We start from the raw sequence: 17,419 nt of genomic DNA, 5'->3' as shown, positions 1-17,419 counted from the left end.
GTGACGATCTATCGCTCATCGGGCCCCCCACACAACGCTAGTGAAGCTGAACCACCATGTTCGTCGGACAAGAGCATGTCTCTCATCTGCCGCTAGCGAGAAACGACTATAAAATCTGCGAGCGCTTCTATGTGTAGCCTCACCTCTCCTCTCCCAAGACTGTGCGTCAACGGCCTATAAATACACAATGGCGGCACTGGAAGAGACCACGATGAAGCGCGATGCCGCACTGGACGTCGACCAGGTCGAGGATGCTGCGGCAGGGCAGCACGGACCGGATCGAATTCACGGCGTCGTCATGCCGGATCTCATTGCCCGCTTGAGCGGGGAAGAGCGCGACAAGCTGGAGCGGCATCTGCGACGCAAGATTGACTTTCGACTGCTCCCAATGGTGATTTGCATGTATATTCTGAATTACATCGACAGGTACGTGTCGATGAAATGTCTCGGTGGTACAGTATACAGGAAGCTAAGTCGTGCTGGCAGGAATAACATTGCCGCTGCGAGGCTGGCAGGGCTTGAGGAGGATTTGAAACTCAATGCCAGCGGCACCCAGTTCTCAGTTCGTCCGAACATTCTCCTCTAAAAATCATCTGCTAATACCGGTGTGAACAGACTGCCGTTAGTATCCTCTTTGTTGGGTATATTCTCATGCAGGTCCCGTCGAATCTATTGCTGAACAAGATGGGGAAACCGGGCATCTATCTGCCTGCTTGTGTGAGACAACCTCCTCAAATCCAATGCCCCGAGGACACACACTGATTGAAATCTACAGATGATGGTCTGGGGCATCATATCAACCGCGACAGCCGCAGTGCAGAACTTTGGCGGCTTGCTGGCCTGTCGCTTCTTTCTCGGTTTCGTCGAAGCCGCCTATTTTGTACGCAGCAACTTCCGGCACTTGCGATTTGCGGCCCCTCCTAGATCTGTAAAACGCTAACCCTTCCCCGCTGCAGCCCGGATGTCTGTACTATCTCAGCTGCTGGTACACGCGCAAGGAGCTTGGTGTCCGCACCACGTACCTGTACGCCGGCTCGCTCATCTCGGGTGCCTTCTCGGGCCTCATCTCAGCCGGCATCACGGGCAACCTGGATGGTGCCAGGGGCTTGAGCGCGTGGCGATGGCTGTTTTTGATCGAGGGCGTCATTACGGTGGCGGTGGCCATTGCTGCCGTCTTTGTGCTGCCGAATTTCCCGCGGACCACGCCGTGGCTGACGGAGCAGGAGGTGGCCATGGCGGTCTGGCGACTGGAGCACGACATTGGAGAGGATGACTGGGTCACCAGCGAAGAGCAGACATTCTTCCAAGGCTTCACGGCCGCGGTCAAGGACGTCAAGATGTGGGTTCTGGTAAGTCTACTCGTCAAAGGTGACGCATGTTTCGTCTACATCATCAGGCTAACCGGCTGCAAACAAGCTCGTCATCTTGTTTGGCAATGTTTCTGCGGCTTCCATTACCAATTTCTTTCCCACTGTTGTCGCGACACTCAAGTTTTCCAAGGTCAAGACGCTGCTCCTCACCGCGCCACCGTATGTGCTCGGCGTCTTGACCACGCTTCTCAACGCATGGCATGCGGACAGGACGGGCGAGAGATTCTGGCACATATCGCTACCTCTATGTCTTGCAATGGCAACGTTCATCATTGCGGCATCTACAACAAACGTAGCGGCGCGATATGTTAGCATCATGCTCATGGTTAGTTGTCGTCACATCCATTGCGCATTTGGGAGGCTCGCTAACATTATGCTTCGAAGATTCCGGGGCTATATAGCGGCTACACGACAGCACTGGCCTGGATCAGCAATACATTGCCGCGGCCACCTGCGAAGCGAGCCGCGGCGCTGGGCTTCATCAATGCAGTGTCCAATGCGCCGGCCATTTACACCAGCTATCTGTACCCGTCCAAGGCCGAACCGCAGTACGAGGCCGCTTTCATCCACAACTGCCTCATGGCGGCCATGTCCATTGTTGCGGCAGGCGTGCTGCGGGTCATGCTTTCTAGACTGAACAAGAGGCTCGATAGAGGCGAGCACGTCGAGGGCGCTGTGAATGCCGCACCGGGTGAGGCGGTAGAGCATGGCTTCAGGTTTCTGCTTTGAAGAGGGTGCGACACGGCTAGACAACGTTTTGCAAACCGGCATAAGCGCGAGGATATATACTACTACTATTTATACTGCTGTTTCTCATCTGTCATTCTCCATTTGCCTGTTCTTACATGGAGACGTGGTAAGCTGCAAGTGCGGAGGCTGAGGGTAGGCGTCAGACGCTTGGGATTGCTGCGACACTGGCTGGTGCGTGGCGGTTCAGCATGCTACGCATACTGCTTTGTGAGAGGATGGGCAAGTTGGGCGGCTTCTTTGAACCCACCCGTCGGGACTGCATGTGGCGGGTGCTCCGAGAAGTACTGCCATTACTCTCTCGGGCGGTCCGAAACGTGACGTGCATGCCTGCCAGCTCACAAGGTAGACGCGTCTGCGGGTGCAGCCATCTACGGAGTACAACAGCGTCTGATCTGCCAACTTCATCTATCAAAAGGCGATCCTTGCTTGTTTCCATGTCTTTTGACAGACGCATTATAGGAAAGTTTACAGGCTCCGAGTCACTTACTTCCAGCTGCTTCAAATTGTTTTTGTCGAAAAAGATCTCGTATTCTTATCCACTCATTTCACCCTGATGGTGGGCAAGATACGGGCAATTGTTAGCGCCAAGTTTCTGATACGTTTCAGCCGAGGGAAACCAAACGCAGCGGGGTTAACAAGAGAAGAAGAACACCAAAATGCCGCTGTTGAATAGTTTCAGTATACTTGATCAAGCCTCCAAGCTGGTGCAGTGTATGACGTGGCCGCTATCTCGGCCACGTCGTTGACCACTGTCGAGCTCTGGTGTCCTCGTGGGGCAGCAAGGTTGTAGGAAAAGTGGCGCTACAACGAAGCTGATGGCGGTCGATTGCATGATCTTAGTCCATTCCGATATTATTGCTCGTAAAGGGAGGGACGAGAAAAGGCTCTACAGTGGACCAAGTATGTAGTAGGCTTCGAGACGGTAGAATCATCGTTGGCATCCGACTCCTTAAATTGCAACGCTCAGGCCCGCTCGAGACAATCGAGGAACAGGCTATCGGCGCTCGAAAGAGGATGCGCCGAGCACCTGAACAAGCTGAAAGAGTGTTTGGAGTGTCTGGTCTTTTCTGGCCGGAGATGGGATGCTCGAGCAGGGTCTGTGCCGCTAACGAACCAGTCGGCCTGCCGTATCTGTGTAGTCCAGCGGTTGGCGCTACACTAGACTCCGCTTTAATTTTAAAAGCTGCGAGGGCCTGCCAGTTCAAACTTCAGAGGGAGACGACACAAAGCTCAGAGGAGAGGCGGGAATACTGGTAGGAGCGAACAAAGAGACAGAGAGAGTGGTTGTACCAGAATGTGCTCGCCGACCACTACGCAGCCAGGAGCACGAATAGGCCGAACCCGAGAGACAACCGGGGAATTTCTGTTTCCGGGGCCCTGTTACTATATCTGAGATGCATATCGCGATAATGTAATGCACAAAAGCCAGTGCCAAAGCGCTAGGAACCTTATTCCCATACTGTCCGATGGCCAAGGGGAAGTGCGAACTGCGTAGACAGATGACTAGGTGGTATGATTGATTCAGTTTGCAAAATGCATGGGCGCAAATGTTGAAGAAGAAGCCGTTAGTTGCAAATGCCATTCCAAACCAACATCTGAAGGCTGGCGCAGGGTTATTAGTGAAGGGAGGGCAAACACATGGCACGGATGGTCGCATCTATCGCGTGTCTGGGCGCAGCAAGCGAGAGCAGGTATTAATAGATGAGAGTGGGTTTTGTAGCGTCATGGAGAGCCCTAAACTCATCAAGGGCAGCGCATAATGACATTGCATGCCTGTAGATGTGTTGGTGAGAGGCTGAGAGCACATACAGAGCTGGAGGCGGTGGTAATAGAGCCAGGTTATTATGCACTTCCAGGAGGCAATGTGCCACTGCAGACCAAAGCTGTAACAGCAGTTGCATAAAAATCCAATGTCTTAGCAATCATGGCATTAAAATGCAATATATGGCTGGATCTAAATCTCCGGGCTGGTGCGCAAGGCGCCTTTTCCCCTTGATCGGCCAGTCGCCGTGACAGTAAGGCCAACCTCGTCTGTCAGAAATTCAGAAAAAAGGCGAAAGTCAAGTCAAAAGCGTGGAAAAGCCTGTTTTCCGACCGCCCCCTTCTTTGTTGTCCTCGGGTGCGCCACGGGACGGACATCAGCAGTGCACCGCCACTGACGCGATCTTGCGGACATGGAGTTTTGGTCTACGGGTCGTGGCAAAGGACACCAGCATGAGAAATAACAAAGGGACAAAGAAAAAGAAAGGCGAAGAAGAGGCACAAACTCTTGATTCCTCTAAATCAGAGACAAATTCTTTGGCAACCAATACGAAAATGGGGTGGACGACGGCAAACTGCCTCGAGTCGATGGGGCGTGTCTCATATATTGCTCCGGGACCACGAGCTGGAGGGTTGAGAGTCAAGAGTGTCGCGAGCGAGCCTTGACAGTGGCGGGACGCGAGGTACCTGCGAGTCTGCATCGAGGTACATGGAACTTTGCCAGTACCTACTCTGCTGTTCGAGGGTGGGAGGGTCGCTGCGGCTAGGCTGGGGGGCTTGTCTGCACTGGAGGGGCATTTAATATTAGATGCTTGGCCAATGGCACGACCAGAGTCACCAAGCCCGCAGCGGGTGCTACGCTGTGGTTTGCTAGGCTGCAGGACAAGGACAAGCCACAGGATAAATTTAATGCCCCGAGCTGAGTGTCGAGCAGCTTCTTGCTGATGTGATGATGGCATGGTAATCTTGCTGGGACAGACCTCTCTCCACCAAGGGCAAAATGGCTGTGTGCTGTGTGCCCGAACCTGCTTTTTTTTAGAGCATGGTGGCTGGCCTCCACACAGCAAGGAGGCTCTCCCCTCTGTGCCTATGTCGGCCACCTTGACAGCCACTGGACGGCCGGTACATTGCTGTGCGGCCGCTGGGTACGGGGCAGCCCGAGCCTTGGGGCCACATGGGGCATCTCTGCAGGTACCGCCGCTAGGCACGCCAGGTATCACAACAAAAAATACAGGTGGCAGTCCACCAAAAAGCCTGCTAAAATGGCCGTCGATCAGGCCCAGCCAGGCTTTTGTGCTCTGGTTGCTCAGACGGCCCTGCCACCCCTGTATCTTAGCCTCCCAGGTACCTCTGCCAGCTGGCGCAAGTACCTGCCGAGCCGTCTTGCCTTGCTTTCGCTGGTCTTGGCTGGCCTCTTTCTGTCTGCCTTCCCCATTTCCCATTTTCCTGCCACACCCCCCGGATCGTCAGTAATCTCCTCACTGCACACCAGCCCGTCCGACTTTTCCCTCTTGCTTTTCCAAGTGTTGGAAGCGTCAGCATCTCTTCTTCTTTTGCTGGTTGTCGCCCGGACTCGCCATTCTCTCGACACTGTGTGCAGCTCCGGCATTGATCGCTTGCTTTCCCATCTACGACTCTCTTGATCCTGGGCAGAGCTAGCCGCGTTGCTGTGCCAGTACACCTCTCTCCGCCGACCGCAACGACCCAGCCACACCAACCCCCGAGGCCACTGGACCACGATAAACCAACACAACAACAGCGACGGAAAATCTCGTGACAAGAGGAATTGCGCGTCGAAAATCCATCGAGGATCGCCACTCAACGATTTTTCCCCACGACGTTCGAACGCCTGCGCCAAATTGATTTACGTTGCTCCACGAACCGAACGAGTCCCTGCACGGTGCGCGTCTCGTCGCTGGACCCAGTTCCGCAAACAGAAACCCTCGACGAACGCTCGCTTTGTTCGGCCTCGATACAAAGCTCACGCACTGTCCCCCTTTGATCGCGGCACACTGCCGATTGCCTCTTGCTTAAAGACTGCGGGCCACCTGATTGCATTTCTGTCAATCTACTCGATTGTCCGCAGTCACGATGGGCTCTACCGACTTTGGCAACTTTAACGTACGAGAACAAATCCTCTCCCCAAAACGGCATCAACCATGTTTGCTGACTCAACCAACAGAAATTCTGCAGAGATTCTACTCTGCCGGTTTGCAACGTAATTGCACATCTACTGCCAATCGCTTCCGACCAAAAGGCTAACGAGATTCTAGCTTCTATCAGATCACCACAACCAAACGGGGAAATGGGACGGCTGCCAGCTAACCGGCATTTCCCTCAGCGGAGGCCGCCACCTTGGTAACCTTGGTTCCATTCTTCTGGCTGGAATTGCCATCCTCACAGCTGTTTTCTTACTGCTCCAGTCGGACAAGAAGAAGGCTGCTGTTGGCAGAAGGTGTGTAAAGAATTGTGCGCATAAAGTTGCTCGCAGACACTGACAAAACGTGCAGGGAAATGCAGTTGTTTCTTCTTGGCTACATTGTCATTAGCATTTGTGAAATCTTCTCCGTTGGCGAGTTTCCACTCTCTAGCAAAGTCCGCATGGTAAGTTTTGCTTTGTTCGCTTCAACACTCAGACATGCTAACTCTTTCGCAGGCCTTTAGCGCGATTCATATTGGCATGATCACTGCCACGACGTGGATTCTTATGCTCAATGCCGTGATTGGCTATCAATTGATTGACGACGGTACCGCGCTCTCTTTGGGTCTCGTTGTTGCATCCGCCGCCGCCTTCTTCATTGGCACCGGCTACATTGCTCTCGACACTGGCTTCAGCTTCACAGAATTCTGGGACTCGAGTTACGCTCTGCCTAACCGGAACCTGGCTCTCTATGTCCTCTACCAGCTTGTGCCGCTCATTTTCCTCGTCGCTTTCTACGTGCTCGAGACTATCCTCGTCCTTCGCGTACTCGGCGAGATTCGCCCCATGATCTACTTGACAGCCGCTGCTGTCTTATTCGCCATCGGACAGGTTTTCAACTACACTGTCTCCCCGCACATCTGCAACGGAACCAATGGCAAAATTGACGGTGCGCTGTTTCAAACCCTCTTCACCCTCTTATCCGTCGTTGGTGTATGGGCCTTTTGGTCAAGCATCACCGAGGATGACTGGTCATCGCAGGAGGGCCCGTACCCCTAATCCGCTTCCACTTTTATCATATCCTTGAAGCCATCAAATTCATTTTCGGTCAACGGCGTTATTTCTTGGGGAGCCATTGCTCACTGCGCTTTTTTAATTCTCATTTTCTTATTATATCCTTGCCTTTTTATGGGCGCTTTCCAGGCAGCAAGAACATCACACCTACACGGCACAACAATAATCGACACAATAATCTACAATCTCTTTACCGGTGGTGCTCTCTGTGAGCCTGGATACCACGGCGCAAACGATGCTCCCCTCTGTTGCTCGCGATAGCGGCCTATCTTGGGAGAGACAGCTTGGTTACAACTTACGGAGGCTTGCTTTGCATATGATTGAAGTGGTTTATTTTTCTAATTACGACGGATATGTATCGTTATGGGATGTTAAAACAAGACAAAGCAGGAGGGGGAGATATTTGTTCACTTCTAACACTAACGCGCTGATAAACCAGCTGCTGTATTGATTTATACGATTCGTAGTATACCCCAGATGCGATTAATGCTCATATAGCTTAGCAGTTAATCTACTATTGCTTGAATGATGATTTGCCCCTGTGTTGACCCGTCTCAGAGATTCTAGAATAAAATACATCCGGGCTCAAAATGTAGAAGATGAAAAGATAGGAAAAGGTTGGCAATCAATGCTGTAATACTGTGGCTCTGAGTGGTGAGTGACAGCTGTGGGGAAAGCTTTAGGTGATGCAGGACAAGGCTAAGGTAGAGCTTTCTGCCATGCACGTTCACGTTGAACTTGACGCCACCATCTGCTGCAGGAATCGTTCCTGGCACAAACCCACGCGGTGCCTTTCTTATCAAAGTCCGTTGCAATAGATTCTTTTATTTGTCTAGCGCAGTTGCGAAATCCTCAGTCGCCATGGCCGACTCCGACGGCGAGTTTGTCGACGACAACCTGTCGGACGACCTCATGGACCACACCATCGAAGGTGAAGACGACGAGCCCGACGACCACCATGCCTCGGCGAGCGGCGGCCGGCCGTCACGATCCGGCGGCAAATCCGGCGGCGGACGACCGAAGCGCGGCAAAAAGGACGCCGGCGGCCGCAAGAAGAACGCGGCGCAGGCGTGGGAGCAGTCGAAGCGGACGTGGGAGATGGACCTGCCCGAGGAGGGCGAGGACGGGATGCTGGACCTGACGACGCTCGAGGCGGAGAAGCGGCGGCGGCTGATGCGCGACACGACGCCGCTGCAGCGCGGCATCATCCGGCACCTGGTGCTGGTGCTCGACATGTCGTTCGCCATGGCAGACAAGGACATGCTGCCCACGCGGTACCGCCTGACGCTGCGCTACGCGGCCGCCTTTGTGCGCGAGTTCTTTGAGCAGAACCCCATCTCCCAGCTGGGCATCGTCGGCATGCGCGACGGCGTGGCGGTGCGCGTCAGCGACCTCGGCGGCAACCCGGCCGAGCACCTCGAGCACCTCAAGGAGCTGGAGGGCCAGGATCCGCAGGGGAACCCGAGTCTGCAGAATGCGCTGGAAATGTGCCGCGGTGCGCTATTGTATGGACAGCTTCCCTTTTTATGATTTCCGTCTTTGATGTTTTACAGCAGTACGCTAACATGTGTCACGCACACAGCCATGCACCGTCACACGGCACGAGAGAGGTCCTCATCATCTACGGGGCGCTCCTGTCCAGCGACCCGGGCGACATCCACGACACGATAACCAGCCTGATCTCGGACCGCATCCGCGTGTCCATCGTGGGCCTGTCGGCGCACCTGTCCATCTGCGCGGAGCTGTGCTCGCGGACCAACGCGGGCGACGCGTCGCAGTACAACGTCGTCATGGACGAGGTGCACTTCAAGGAGCTCTTCCTGGCGGCCACGACGCCGCCCATCACGCGGACCAAGGAGCAGAGCACGCCCAGCCTGCTGATGATGGGCTTCCCTTCCCGCGTGCTCGCGCCCGGCGGCGCCACGAGCTACTGCGCGTGCCACAACCGGCCCTGCCGCGAGGGCTTCCTCTGCACGCGCTGCGGGAGCCGCGTCTGCCGCCTGCCCGCCGAGTGCCCGTCGTGCGCGCTGACGCTCATCCTGTCGACGCACCTGGCGCGCTCCTACCACCACCTGTTTCCGCTCCGCAACTGGGTCGAGGTGCCGTGGACGGAGGCGGCGCGCTCGACGGCGTGCTTTGCGTGCCAGTGTCCCTTTCCCGCGCCGCCGACGACGACGCGAAAGACGACGGAGGGGGCCGCCGGCGGTGGTGTCAATGGAGATGTGGCGGCGTCGGCCAGAGAAGGGGACCAGCGGCCAGCGGCCAAGGGCGTGAGCGAAAGCGCGCGGTATGCGTGCGAGGTGTGCGGAAACCACTTTTGCATCGACTGCGACGTGTATGCCCACGAGATTGTGCACAACTGCCCGGGCTGCCAGAGCAACGCGCCGCCGCCGCAAGAGGACGCTGCGTATACGAATGGACATGGCCTGAGCAATGGGCATACCAACGGCGCCATGGTGATTGATGCGTGAATGTGGCGACCTTTTTTGCGCGCTATGTATTTGGGTATGAAGCGAAGCAAGAAGAAAAGCACTCGGCAGAGTGCATGTACCTTGAAGACTAGGGGGCGTTGAGCATTTAATTACGGTCTTTCTGAATGGGCAACGGCCAGACAAAGCCATGTTACGAGTTTGTTGGCTTGCACATTCAAAGCATAGTTTAGGCGTACACACGGACAATCAAGTCACTCGAAGGGGTCTTGATTCTTAATTATTTCAATTTTTATTTAATGTTTTTGTTCCTTAGCTTAAAGCGAAGAGTTGACAATAGTCGTAGCTCATGAATCAGAGCAGCAAAGAGAAAACTAGCTATGTACCGTGCAAATGCCATAAAAGTTTATATCATGAGGGTGAAAAAAAAAACGTGCTAACAATCAAGATGAGAGAGCCCTTGGTCCAAAGGAACCCGGTTGCTTTTTTTTTCTGCAACACAGGCCACTGTGTATAAAACAAAGGGGAAAGCGGTGTGCAACAGATCAGTCATTCAGCAGTAGCGCCGTCGCTGCTTTTTTACAGGTTGCCACGCTCGGCCTGCTCACGCTCAATGGCCTCGAACAGGCTCTTGAAGTTGCCGGCGCCGAAGCCCTCAAAGTCGTTGCGCTGGATGATCTCGATGAAGACGGTGGGGCGGTCCATGAGGGGCTTGGTGAAGAGCTGGAGCAGGTAGCCGCCCTCGTCGTAGTCGATGAGGATGTTGAGGCGCTGGATGGTGTCGAGGTCCTCCTTGAGCTCCCAGTTGCGCTTCTCGGTCTTGAGGCGCATGCGCATGGTGTCGTAGTAGGTCTCGGGGACGTTGATGAACTCGACGCCGCGGGCGCGCAGGGCGGTGACGGCGGTGATGATGTCGGGGGTGAGGAGGGCAATGTGCTGGACGCCGGCGCCCGAGTTGAAGACGACGTACTCTTCAATCTGCGACTTCTTCTTGCCGGGGGCGGGCTCGTTGATGGGCATCTTGACGACGTTGTTGGGCGAGGCCATGACGATGGAGGAGAGGGCCGAGAACTCGGTGCTGATCTGGTTGTCGTCGACGGACCAGAAGCGGTGGAAGGAGAGGGCCGACTCGTAGAACTTGCACGCGTCGTTCATCTCGTCCCAGTCCTGGTTGCCGACGCAGTGGTCGATGCGGGCGAGCGGGACGGCGGGCGCGGCGACGACGCTGGTCGAGGGCTTGCCGGCGCGGAAGCCGGGCATGAAGACGCCCGTGTAGCCGGCGCGGCTGATGAGGGTGTGGGTGGTGTCGCCGTAGGTGCGGATGACGGCGGTGGTGACGCTGCCGTGCTCGTCGTCGGTGACGGTGCGCGGCGGCTGGACGGCGACGGCGCCGCCCTTGACGGCGCTCTCGTAGACGGCGGCGACATTGTCCACCTCAAAGGCCACGTCCTTGACGGCGTCGCCGTGGCGCTCCATGTGCGCGTAGACGTCGGCCAGCAGCTGCTTGTCCTCCCTGCTGATGGTCTCGTCGGCGGGCAGGTGCGCGGCCGAGCGCAGCGGCGAGGTGAAGACGAAGCGCACGTCGTTGTTGGAGACGACGTACGAGGCGAAGAAGCGCGAGCCCGTCTCGAGGCCGCTGTAGGCCTCGATGTGGAAGCCAAAGAGCGTCGTGTAGTACGACGCGGCCTGCTTGGCGTTGCCCACCCACCAGGTGACGTGGTCGTAGCCGGAAAAGTTGCCGACGGGCGCCGCGGCGTCGGCGGGACGCTCCAGCGTAGCGATGGCCGAGGGAGCCATTGTGTGTGTGTGTGTGTGTGTGTGAGTGTGAGTGTGAGGGAGGGTGAGAGGGTTTGGTGATGTATATGAGATGAGAGGATGTACTACTTGGTTTGGGTGTAGCACAGTCTGCGACGGAGATGGGATACAAGGCAGTCAGGATATATGCACAAGATTCAAGAATACAGATGGAAAAGATGAAAATGTTCTAGTGTCGAGGGGGGTCAAACAGTTTTATAAAGCCGGGGTGGGCTGTGGTCATGGGGAGGAGCGAGGGTGTGGTCGGCTTAAAGCGTACCAGAAGTAGATGTGTGTGTGTCAGGCTGTTTTCGAGAACTCTCATTCGTCTCCAGCTAGCTAGGTCCTCCAGGCCTTCCGGGGCCTTCGTCCTATCTTTGGGTCAATTCGACTACGCTGGACGGGAGCGGCGGTCGTGAGATGCCTACTTTTCTGGTGTGGGTGACGCCCGCCGCCGCCCCTCTCCGTCCGTGAAAGCCGCGCCGGAAATGCCCCGCGCCCCCCCGGCCGATGCACTTGAGCCGCTCCTTTGGGCGTTTCCGCACTGGTGGATGCTCATGTGACGGGTCTCGACGGACTTTGCAGCACGAAAGCTTTTCCAGTGTCTGAAGCCTTCTGACGGTATTTTCGATGACTTTTTTTCAATTATCCGGCCCCTGTCGCATGTTTGCCCATCTACCCTTTGCTTTACAACCCCCCCTGTTAAACAAACGGTATTTATTGCTAGTTCGTTGGTGGGGAAACAATACCAACCCAGGCTTGTCGAAATTTACACTGTCTCATTGACCCCAGCACCCACGTTCATTGCTCGTTTAATCATATATCATTAATCTCGGGTAAAGCCAGAAGCTACAACGACTACCATGTACTTTGTATACAGAGAAACAATGCAACTGAGCCCTGTAATGCTGTAAGCCGACGCAACATCGGCACCAACACCATCAACCACTACCCATTCGCAAAGCCGCCGATTGGCGGGCCCCATCGCCGTCGACTTGGGGCAAAAACTGCGGAATTTCGGCGCGCCCAGTATAGCCCGCCGCTAGCTCCCAAGGCGTCAGAGTTGAGTTGTAGAAGAAAAAAAGTGCTCCGTCTAAAGCCGCGCCTTGCCGTCCCCGGTTTTCTCGCTGGTATTTGAACCGCCGCTCACTGGCGTCTCCACATTTGCCTCTTTGGGAACAACGGCCTGGTTGTGAATCGTTGCATGCCAGCTGCAGCAAATGACGGCATTGTTTGATGCCTTTCCGGGTGAGTTGGTTGGTTGGTGGTTGGTGGTTGGTCAATGCAAAGTATCGGACGCAGACGCCCTTTTTGCTGATCGGACATGAGAAGATAAAGTTTTGCGGGGGGGTCCGTGAGCAATAAGCACAGATAAAATGCACGAGACAGAGACATTCAGATGTTGGAGACTGTGTCGTATCACCTATGCACATGGCAGTTGCCTCTGCAAAAGCGAAACATGATCTGCGGCTGTAGCTGCCACATCTTCATACGTGCTCGCGCAACCCAGGTGCTTGTCTCGTCGAATTGCTTGTCTCGTCGAATTGCTTGTCTAAAAGAACGAGACAGGGTTCGTTGGAATAAGGCGGATCCCACGCAGAGTACAACTCTCCGAAAGGGTCGCCGCCGGTCGCGTGGCTGTGGTTCTCTTCGATCTTGTGCTTGTCGTCTAACCACATGTATACCAACATGATCATTTCGGTCGCTCTTTTCCAGTTTTGTATCGGGGCTGAAAGTAATGCAGGATTCATCATCGTTGGCAAAACACTACCAAATGAGCCCATCTCCTGCGGGCCATGATACCGCAACAAATCAAAGTATGCTTGCAGACGGACAGCGTCACCTACGTCCACTAATTGCACCGGTTCATCACCCAGAAGGCCAAAGAGACCAGAAGACAATGCAGCGGCTTCTGGTATGTGCAGGGACAGCGAAAAATGTACCACAGGAATAACTTCACCATTAGGCACGTTTGGTACATGCTCAAGCCCAGCAACTTGCGGGGCGTGCGTAGTTGCCGATACCACCGGGATAATCGTTAGTACCCATGTTGGAGAGTCCATCTTTGCTTCGAATCTCCATAGGTTGTATACCGTTATAGAAGATGCCACTCCGAATCGTCTATTCATGAGCTGGAAAGGAGCCGGATAGCCCCATATATCATACTCAAAATAGGACTGAAACACCTTGTCGCGGTCAGGCTGTATCCAGGTCGGTATTTGAAGGAGCCTGTGGTGCGTATCTTCTACCACTCTCGAGCCCGCCTCTCGTGCCACCAAGGCTGCTTCATGGCATACCAGCATAATGGTTGGCGGCTGGGCATTACGACGAGTGGTGTCTTTCAACTCGCAGGGTCTGCAGCGCCGCGTTGCCAAATTCAGTCAACTCCTCCACGACACGACGCGGCAGACAAAGTTTCTAAATCTGCCGGCGAAGCTCTCCCGGGAGCTTTGGAAAATCCATGAACATACTGGCATCGTTCGACATGATGGCGTTTGCATAATAATGAGGCAACCATGTGTGTGCTGAGCGCTGCGTAATGTGGGGTGTATGCCGTCGTTAGCCGCCTCTATGTTCGTGTGCTACCGTGTGCGGTGTATCAAATGCAACGAGCGTAATGACGGACTCATGTTGTTTTAGAAGAATGACATATGTTTCAAACCGTTGAAATCCATAAATGCATATTTGGCATAAAAGTAAGTAGAAATCTTTGCAAGGCAACGCGGAACTGGCAGGCAAGGCCCATGGTCTGGAAACCGAGCCCCGCGCCGCATGACGGAAGTGGTGGGGTGGCAAGCGGTTCAAGGTAGCAACCAACTGCAAACCTCCGGGCTAATACATATAAACGTATTGCCACACCCTTGAAGAGAAAATGCCGTAGCTTGCTCCTTTTAAAAGTAGATACTTCAATTCTCGGACTCGTCCATTTTAACGCTCTCTCGCTTACGCTCTACACACCCGCCCGCCATGGCTGCCCACGTCGACCTCTCCCAGCGGGACATCAACGTCCTCGAAAAGATGCGCGACCCAGACTACAACCCGGCCGCCAACCTCGTCCTCGACGAGCGCCTGCCGCGCGACCCGCACATCACCGACCCCGACATCTACGACCAGGTCTCCTCGCGCGAGCGCACCATCATCCAGTCCATCCAGGCCCTCGAGGCGGAGCTCGCCCAATCACAGGCCCTCGACGCCGACGAGCGCGCCATCACCGGCTACCGGGCCGCCGTTGCGCAGCTCGACGCCCTCATCGCCGAGTACCCCAAATACGCCAGCGCCCGCAACAACCGCGCGCAGATCATGCGCCGCCTCTACGGCGACCTGATGCTGCTCGGCGTCACCACCACCAGCGCCGCCGTCCTGCCGCTGGTTCCGTCGCCGACCCGCGAGGAGAAGCAGCAGGCGTCGGCGCGCGCGCTCGAGGACTTGGAGACGTCGATTGCGCTGCTCACGCCAGAGGCGTTTGCGAGCCCCATGGCCCCGACCGCGGCGCGCACCCTGTCCAGCGCCCTGACGCAGCGCGGCGCCATCTATCTCCAGACCGGCAAGATGCTGTCGGCCGACCGCGCGCTCGACATCGACGCCGGCCGCCGCGAGAGCGACTGGTCGGCGCACCGCTTCCAGGAGGCCGCCTCGCACGACCTGGCGCTGGGAGGCCGCTACGGCAATGAAATCGCAAAGAACCTCGCCGTCAGCGTCAATCCTACCGCCAAGCTGTGCGGCCAGATTGTGCGCGAGGCCATGCGCAAAGAGTACGGCCCTGGCTTCATGGGTCCCGAGCCCGAGGAGTAGGGGTCGAGTCATGACACTCCCTGGCATCTTCATCTCGGCTAGGCCGTTTTCCTTTGATCTGGGATCCTAGAAAGAAATGGACTCTCATTGAGGGGGTATCAAGATGGTATTATTATACAGTAGCTACTAGCATTGGAAGGACATTATATGGCGTTTCGGGTCTGGCTTATGAGACATTTTATGAGGCCGGTGCTGATTTGAGACCGAGTCGTCTATATAGAACAAGTTAGCGTATATACAAATTTAAGAATGAATTCTCAAATCATGAGAAAAAGCGTACCGTAGTCCAGTTTGAATTGTCTGGGTCGTGCTGGTGCCCTTGGCCTCTTCCTCGCGGTTGATGCGCAGGCCTGCCGCAGACAGCCCAATGACGACCGCAAAGATGGGGTCAGCGACCCTCGAAATAATATATGTCGGCGCAGGCATCTTGAAAATCGGTAGCCAGACTCCCGAGTGAATTGACTAGATGGACTGCCTCACTCTTGGCTGTTCCAGGAGTCAAGCAGAGCTGAGATGAAAATGATGACTAAGAAACGGTCTTCCCAAACTCGGACATCACGTGCCGTCACCACAACTTGTCGTGCCGTTGACCGAAGCCCTCACGTGACCGGGCACACTCGCTTCGGAAACCAGCCCACAAACCCCCAAAAAAATTTACCCGGCCCAAAATTTACTGTATCACGGCTTTGCGTCCCAAAGTGTGTCTTCGAAAAACCTCGATTCCCACACACCACATACAGCCCCCGACAAAATGAAGTTCCTCAAGGTCGGCCGTGTCGCCATCATCACCCGAGGCCGCTATGCCGGCAAGAAGGTACGACTATTTAATTTATTGGGAGATTCGTCGTTACGCCTGGGTTTCGCTCCGGGAGATGGATGTCGTCGCCGATAGGTTCAAAGGGTCGCATCGCAACAGTCCACCGGGAAACCGAGGAAGAGAGAAAGCTGCCACGATATTTGCGCATACGAATTGACTTCGACCTGTTCTTGCCATCGATGATACCGCCTGCTGGCCGAATTGCTAGGCTTGGGGATACCAAAAGGTCATTAGTGTTAGCATCGCTCGGAACGACGCGATGCTGTCACAAAGATCTCCCTCTTGGCTACCGCTACAATACCCCGGCAAAGCAGGACGAAACAATACAACGAATACATTGGATCAATCTTTCGCAAATATCATAGCAGCTGCTCTCTCTCTCTCGAATTGGACCGTTGGACGCCTTTGAAGACCCCCGACCCTGGCATATGACATCCAACTCCTCCGCGCGAATCCGTCGACCATACACGAACACCAAATCCTCCCAATTCTTCCCGACTCCCCGTATACTGACCCTCCTCTTCTTCCAGGTCGTCATCATCCAGCCCGTCGACAACGGCAACAAGCCCCACCCCTTCGGCCACGCCGTCGTCGCCGGCATCGAGCGCTACCCCTCCAAGATCACCCGCCGCATGTCCAAGGCCCGCCAGGAGAAGCGCTCCAAGGTTAAGCCCTTTATCAAGGTCATCAACTACAACCACCTGATGCCCACCCGCTACACCCTGGAGCTCGAGGGCCTCAAGGGCTCCGTCACCGCCGACACCTTCAAGGAGGTCTCCCAGCGCGAGGACGCCAAGAAGACTGTCAAGAAGGCTCTGGAGGAGCGCTACACCAGCGGCAAGAACCGCTGGTTCTTTACCCCCTTGAGTACGTTTTTTTTTTTCTTTTTCTTTTCCTCGCCTCGCTCGACGTGCGCGAACGAGAGAACAGGAATAGCAGAAGAACACATTTGCTGACGATGCTTCAACTACAGGATTCTAGATAAAACGTTTCTCTTTTTTTCTCCATTAAACGGTCATGGGAGTTGGGCGGGATGTAAAGAGAAGCATTTTCGAATGGCACTTTGAGGAACCCAGGGGTTTTTCTATTTAAAATGGGCTTCATATGAAAAACATTCGGTCCAATTACAACAAAGATCACAACAAAAATTTAACACGACAACGAAATTTTTTAAAATCGTGCGCTGTCCCGCATCGCTGTGATGATTGTCCCTACCTTCCGGTGGTGAATCAGATGGGAGAAGAAGAAAACTGGTGTTTTTGTGTTTTTGGGGGAGTCTAGACGATTCTGGCATGAATAGAATGAAACGCATTTCTCAACATTGCAGCATTGTAAGGAGGCATGCACACTTGAAACGATCTATCAGGCAAGGAAACCTCGTCCGAACGGCCTGTAATGAACTGGACGCACCATAAATTGATTGAAATCCCGAAGTCATCTCTACATCTCTATATTGTGAAACGCCGTCTAAAATACATCTGGGCTGGACTTT

At 54.8% G+C, this 17,419-nt stretch overlaps 6 protein-coding genes across 6 annotated transcripts; 5 read left to right on the top strand and 1 right to left on the bottom strand.

Moving 5' to 3' along the window:
- Positions 1–187: 187 nt before the first annotated feature.
- LMH87_000516 (uncharacterized protein) lies at positions 188–2,099 on the top strand (the record flags this gene model as incomplete). The annotated part of the gene is made up of 7 exons (XM_056198433.1): positions 188–426; positions 487–562; positions 616–717; positions 776–880; positions 957–1,349; positions 1,417–1,695; positions 1,755–2,099. 7 exons carry the CDS (start codon positions 188–190, stop codon positions 2,097–2,099), a joined length of 1,539 nt encoding a protein of 512 aa, XP_056055384.1.
- Positions 2,100–5,972: 3,873 nt separating this feature from the next.
- On the top strand, positions 5,973–7,080 carry LMH87_000515 (uncharacterized protein; the record flags this gene model as incomplete). The annotated part of the gene is made up of 5 exons (XM_056198432.1): positions 5,973–6,002; positions 6,064–6,099; positions 6,155–6,336; positions 6,392–6,485; positions 6,538–7,080. 5 exons carry the CDS (start codon positions 5,973–5,975, stop codon positions 7,078–7,080), a joined length of 885 nt encoding a protein of 294 aa, XP_056055383.1.
- An 876-nt stretch (positions 7,081–7,956) lies between these two features.
- On the top strand, positions 7,957–9,566 carry LMH87_000514 (uncharacterized protein; the record flags this gene model as incomplete). Its single annotated transcript, XM_056198431.1, has 2 exons — positions 7,957–8,600; positions 8,678–9,566. The coding sequence occupies 2 exons, from the start codon at positions 7,957–7,959 to the stop codon at positions 9,564–9,566; spliced, it is 1,533 nt and encodes a 510-aa protein (XP_056055382.1).
- A 537-nt stretch (positions 9,567–10,103) lies between these two features.
- LMH87_000513 (uncharacterized protein) lies at positions 10,104–11,321 on the bottom strand (the record flags this gene model as incomplete). The annotated part of the gene is made up of 1 exon (XM_056198430.1): positions 10,104–11,321. One exon carries the CDS (start codon positions 11,319–11,321, stop codon positions 10,104–10,106), a length of 1,218 nt encoding a protein of 405 aa, XP_056055381.1.
- A 2,964-nt stretch (positions 11,322–14,285) lies between these two features.
- Positions 14,286–15,110, top strand: LMH87_000512 (uncharacterized protein; the record flags this gene model as incomplete). Its single annotated transcript, XM_056198429.1, has 1 exon — positions 14,286–15,110. One exon carries the CDS (start codon positions 14,286–14,288, stop codon positions 15,108–15,110), a length of 825 nt encoding a protein of 274 aa, XP_056055380.1.
- A 751-nt stretch (positions 15,111–15,861) lies between these two features.
- On the top strand, positions 15,862–16,908 carry LMH87_000511 (uncharacterized protein; the record flags this gene model as incomplete). Its single annotated transcript, XM_056198428.1, has 3 exons — positions 15,862–15,924; positions 16,458–16,794; positions 16,901–16,908. The coding sequence occupies 3 exons, from the start codon at positions 15,862–15,864 to the stop codon at positions 16,906–16,908; spliced, it is 408 nt and encodes a 135-aa protein (XP_056055379.1).
- Between the last annotated feature and the right edge of the window lie 511 nt (positions 16,909–17,419).

Source organism: Akanthomyces muscarius, chromosome 6 (genome assembly GCF_028009165.1).
Source record: "Akanthomyces muscarius strain Ve6 chromosome 6, whole genome shotgun sequence".
NCBI lineage: Eukaryota > Fungi > Ascomycota > Sordariomycetes > Hypocreales > Cordycipitaceae > Akanthomyces > Akanthomyces muscarius.
Note: the sequence above shows the minus strand (reverse complement) of the source record. Positions and strands in the feature narration are given on the sequence as shown.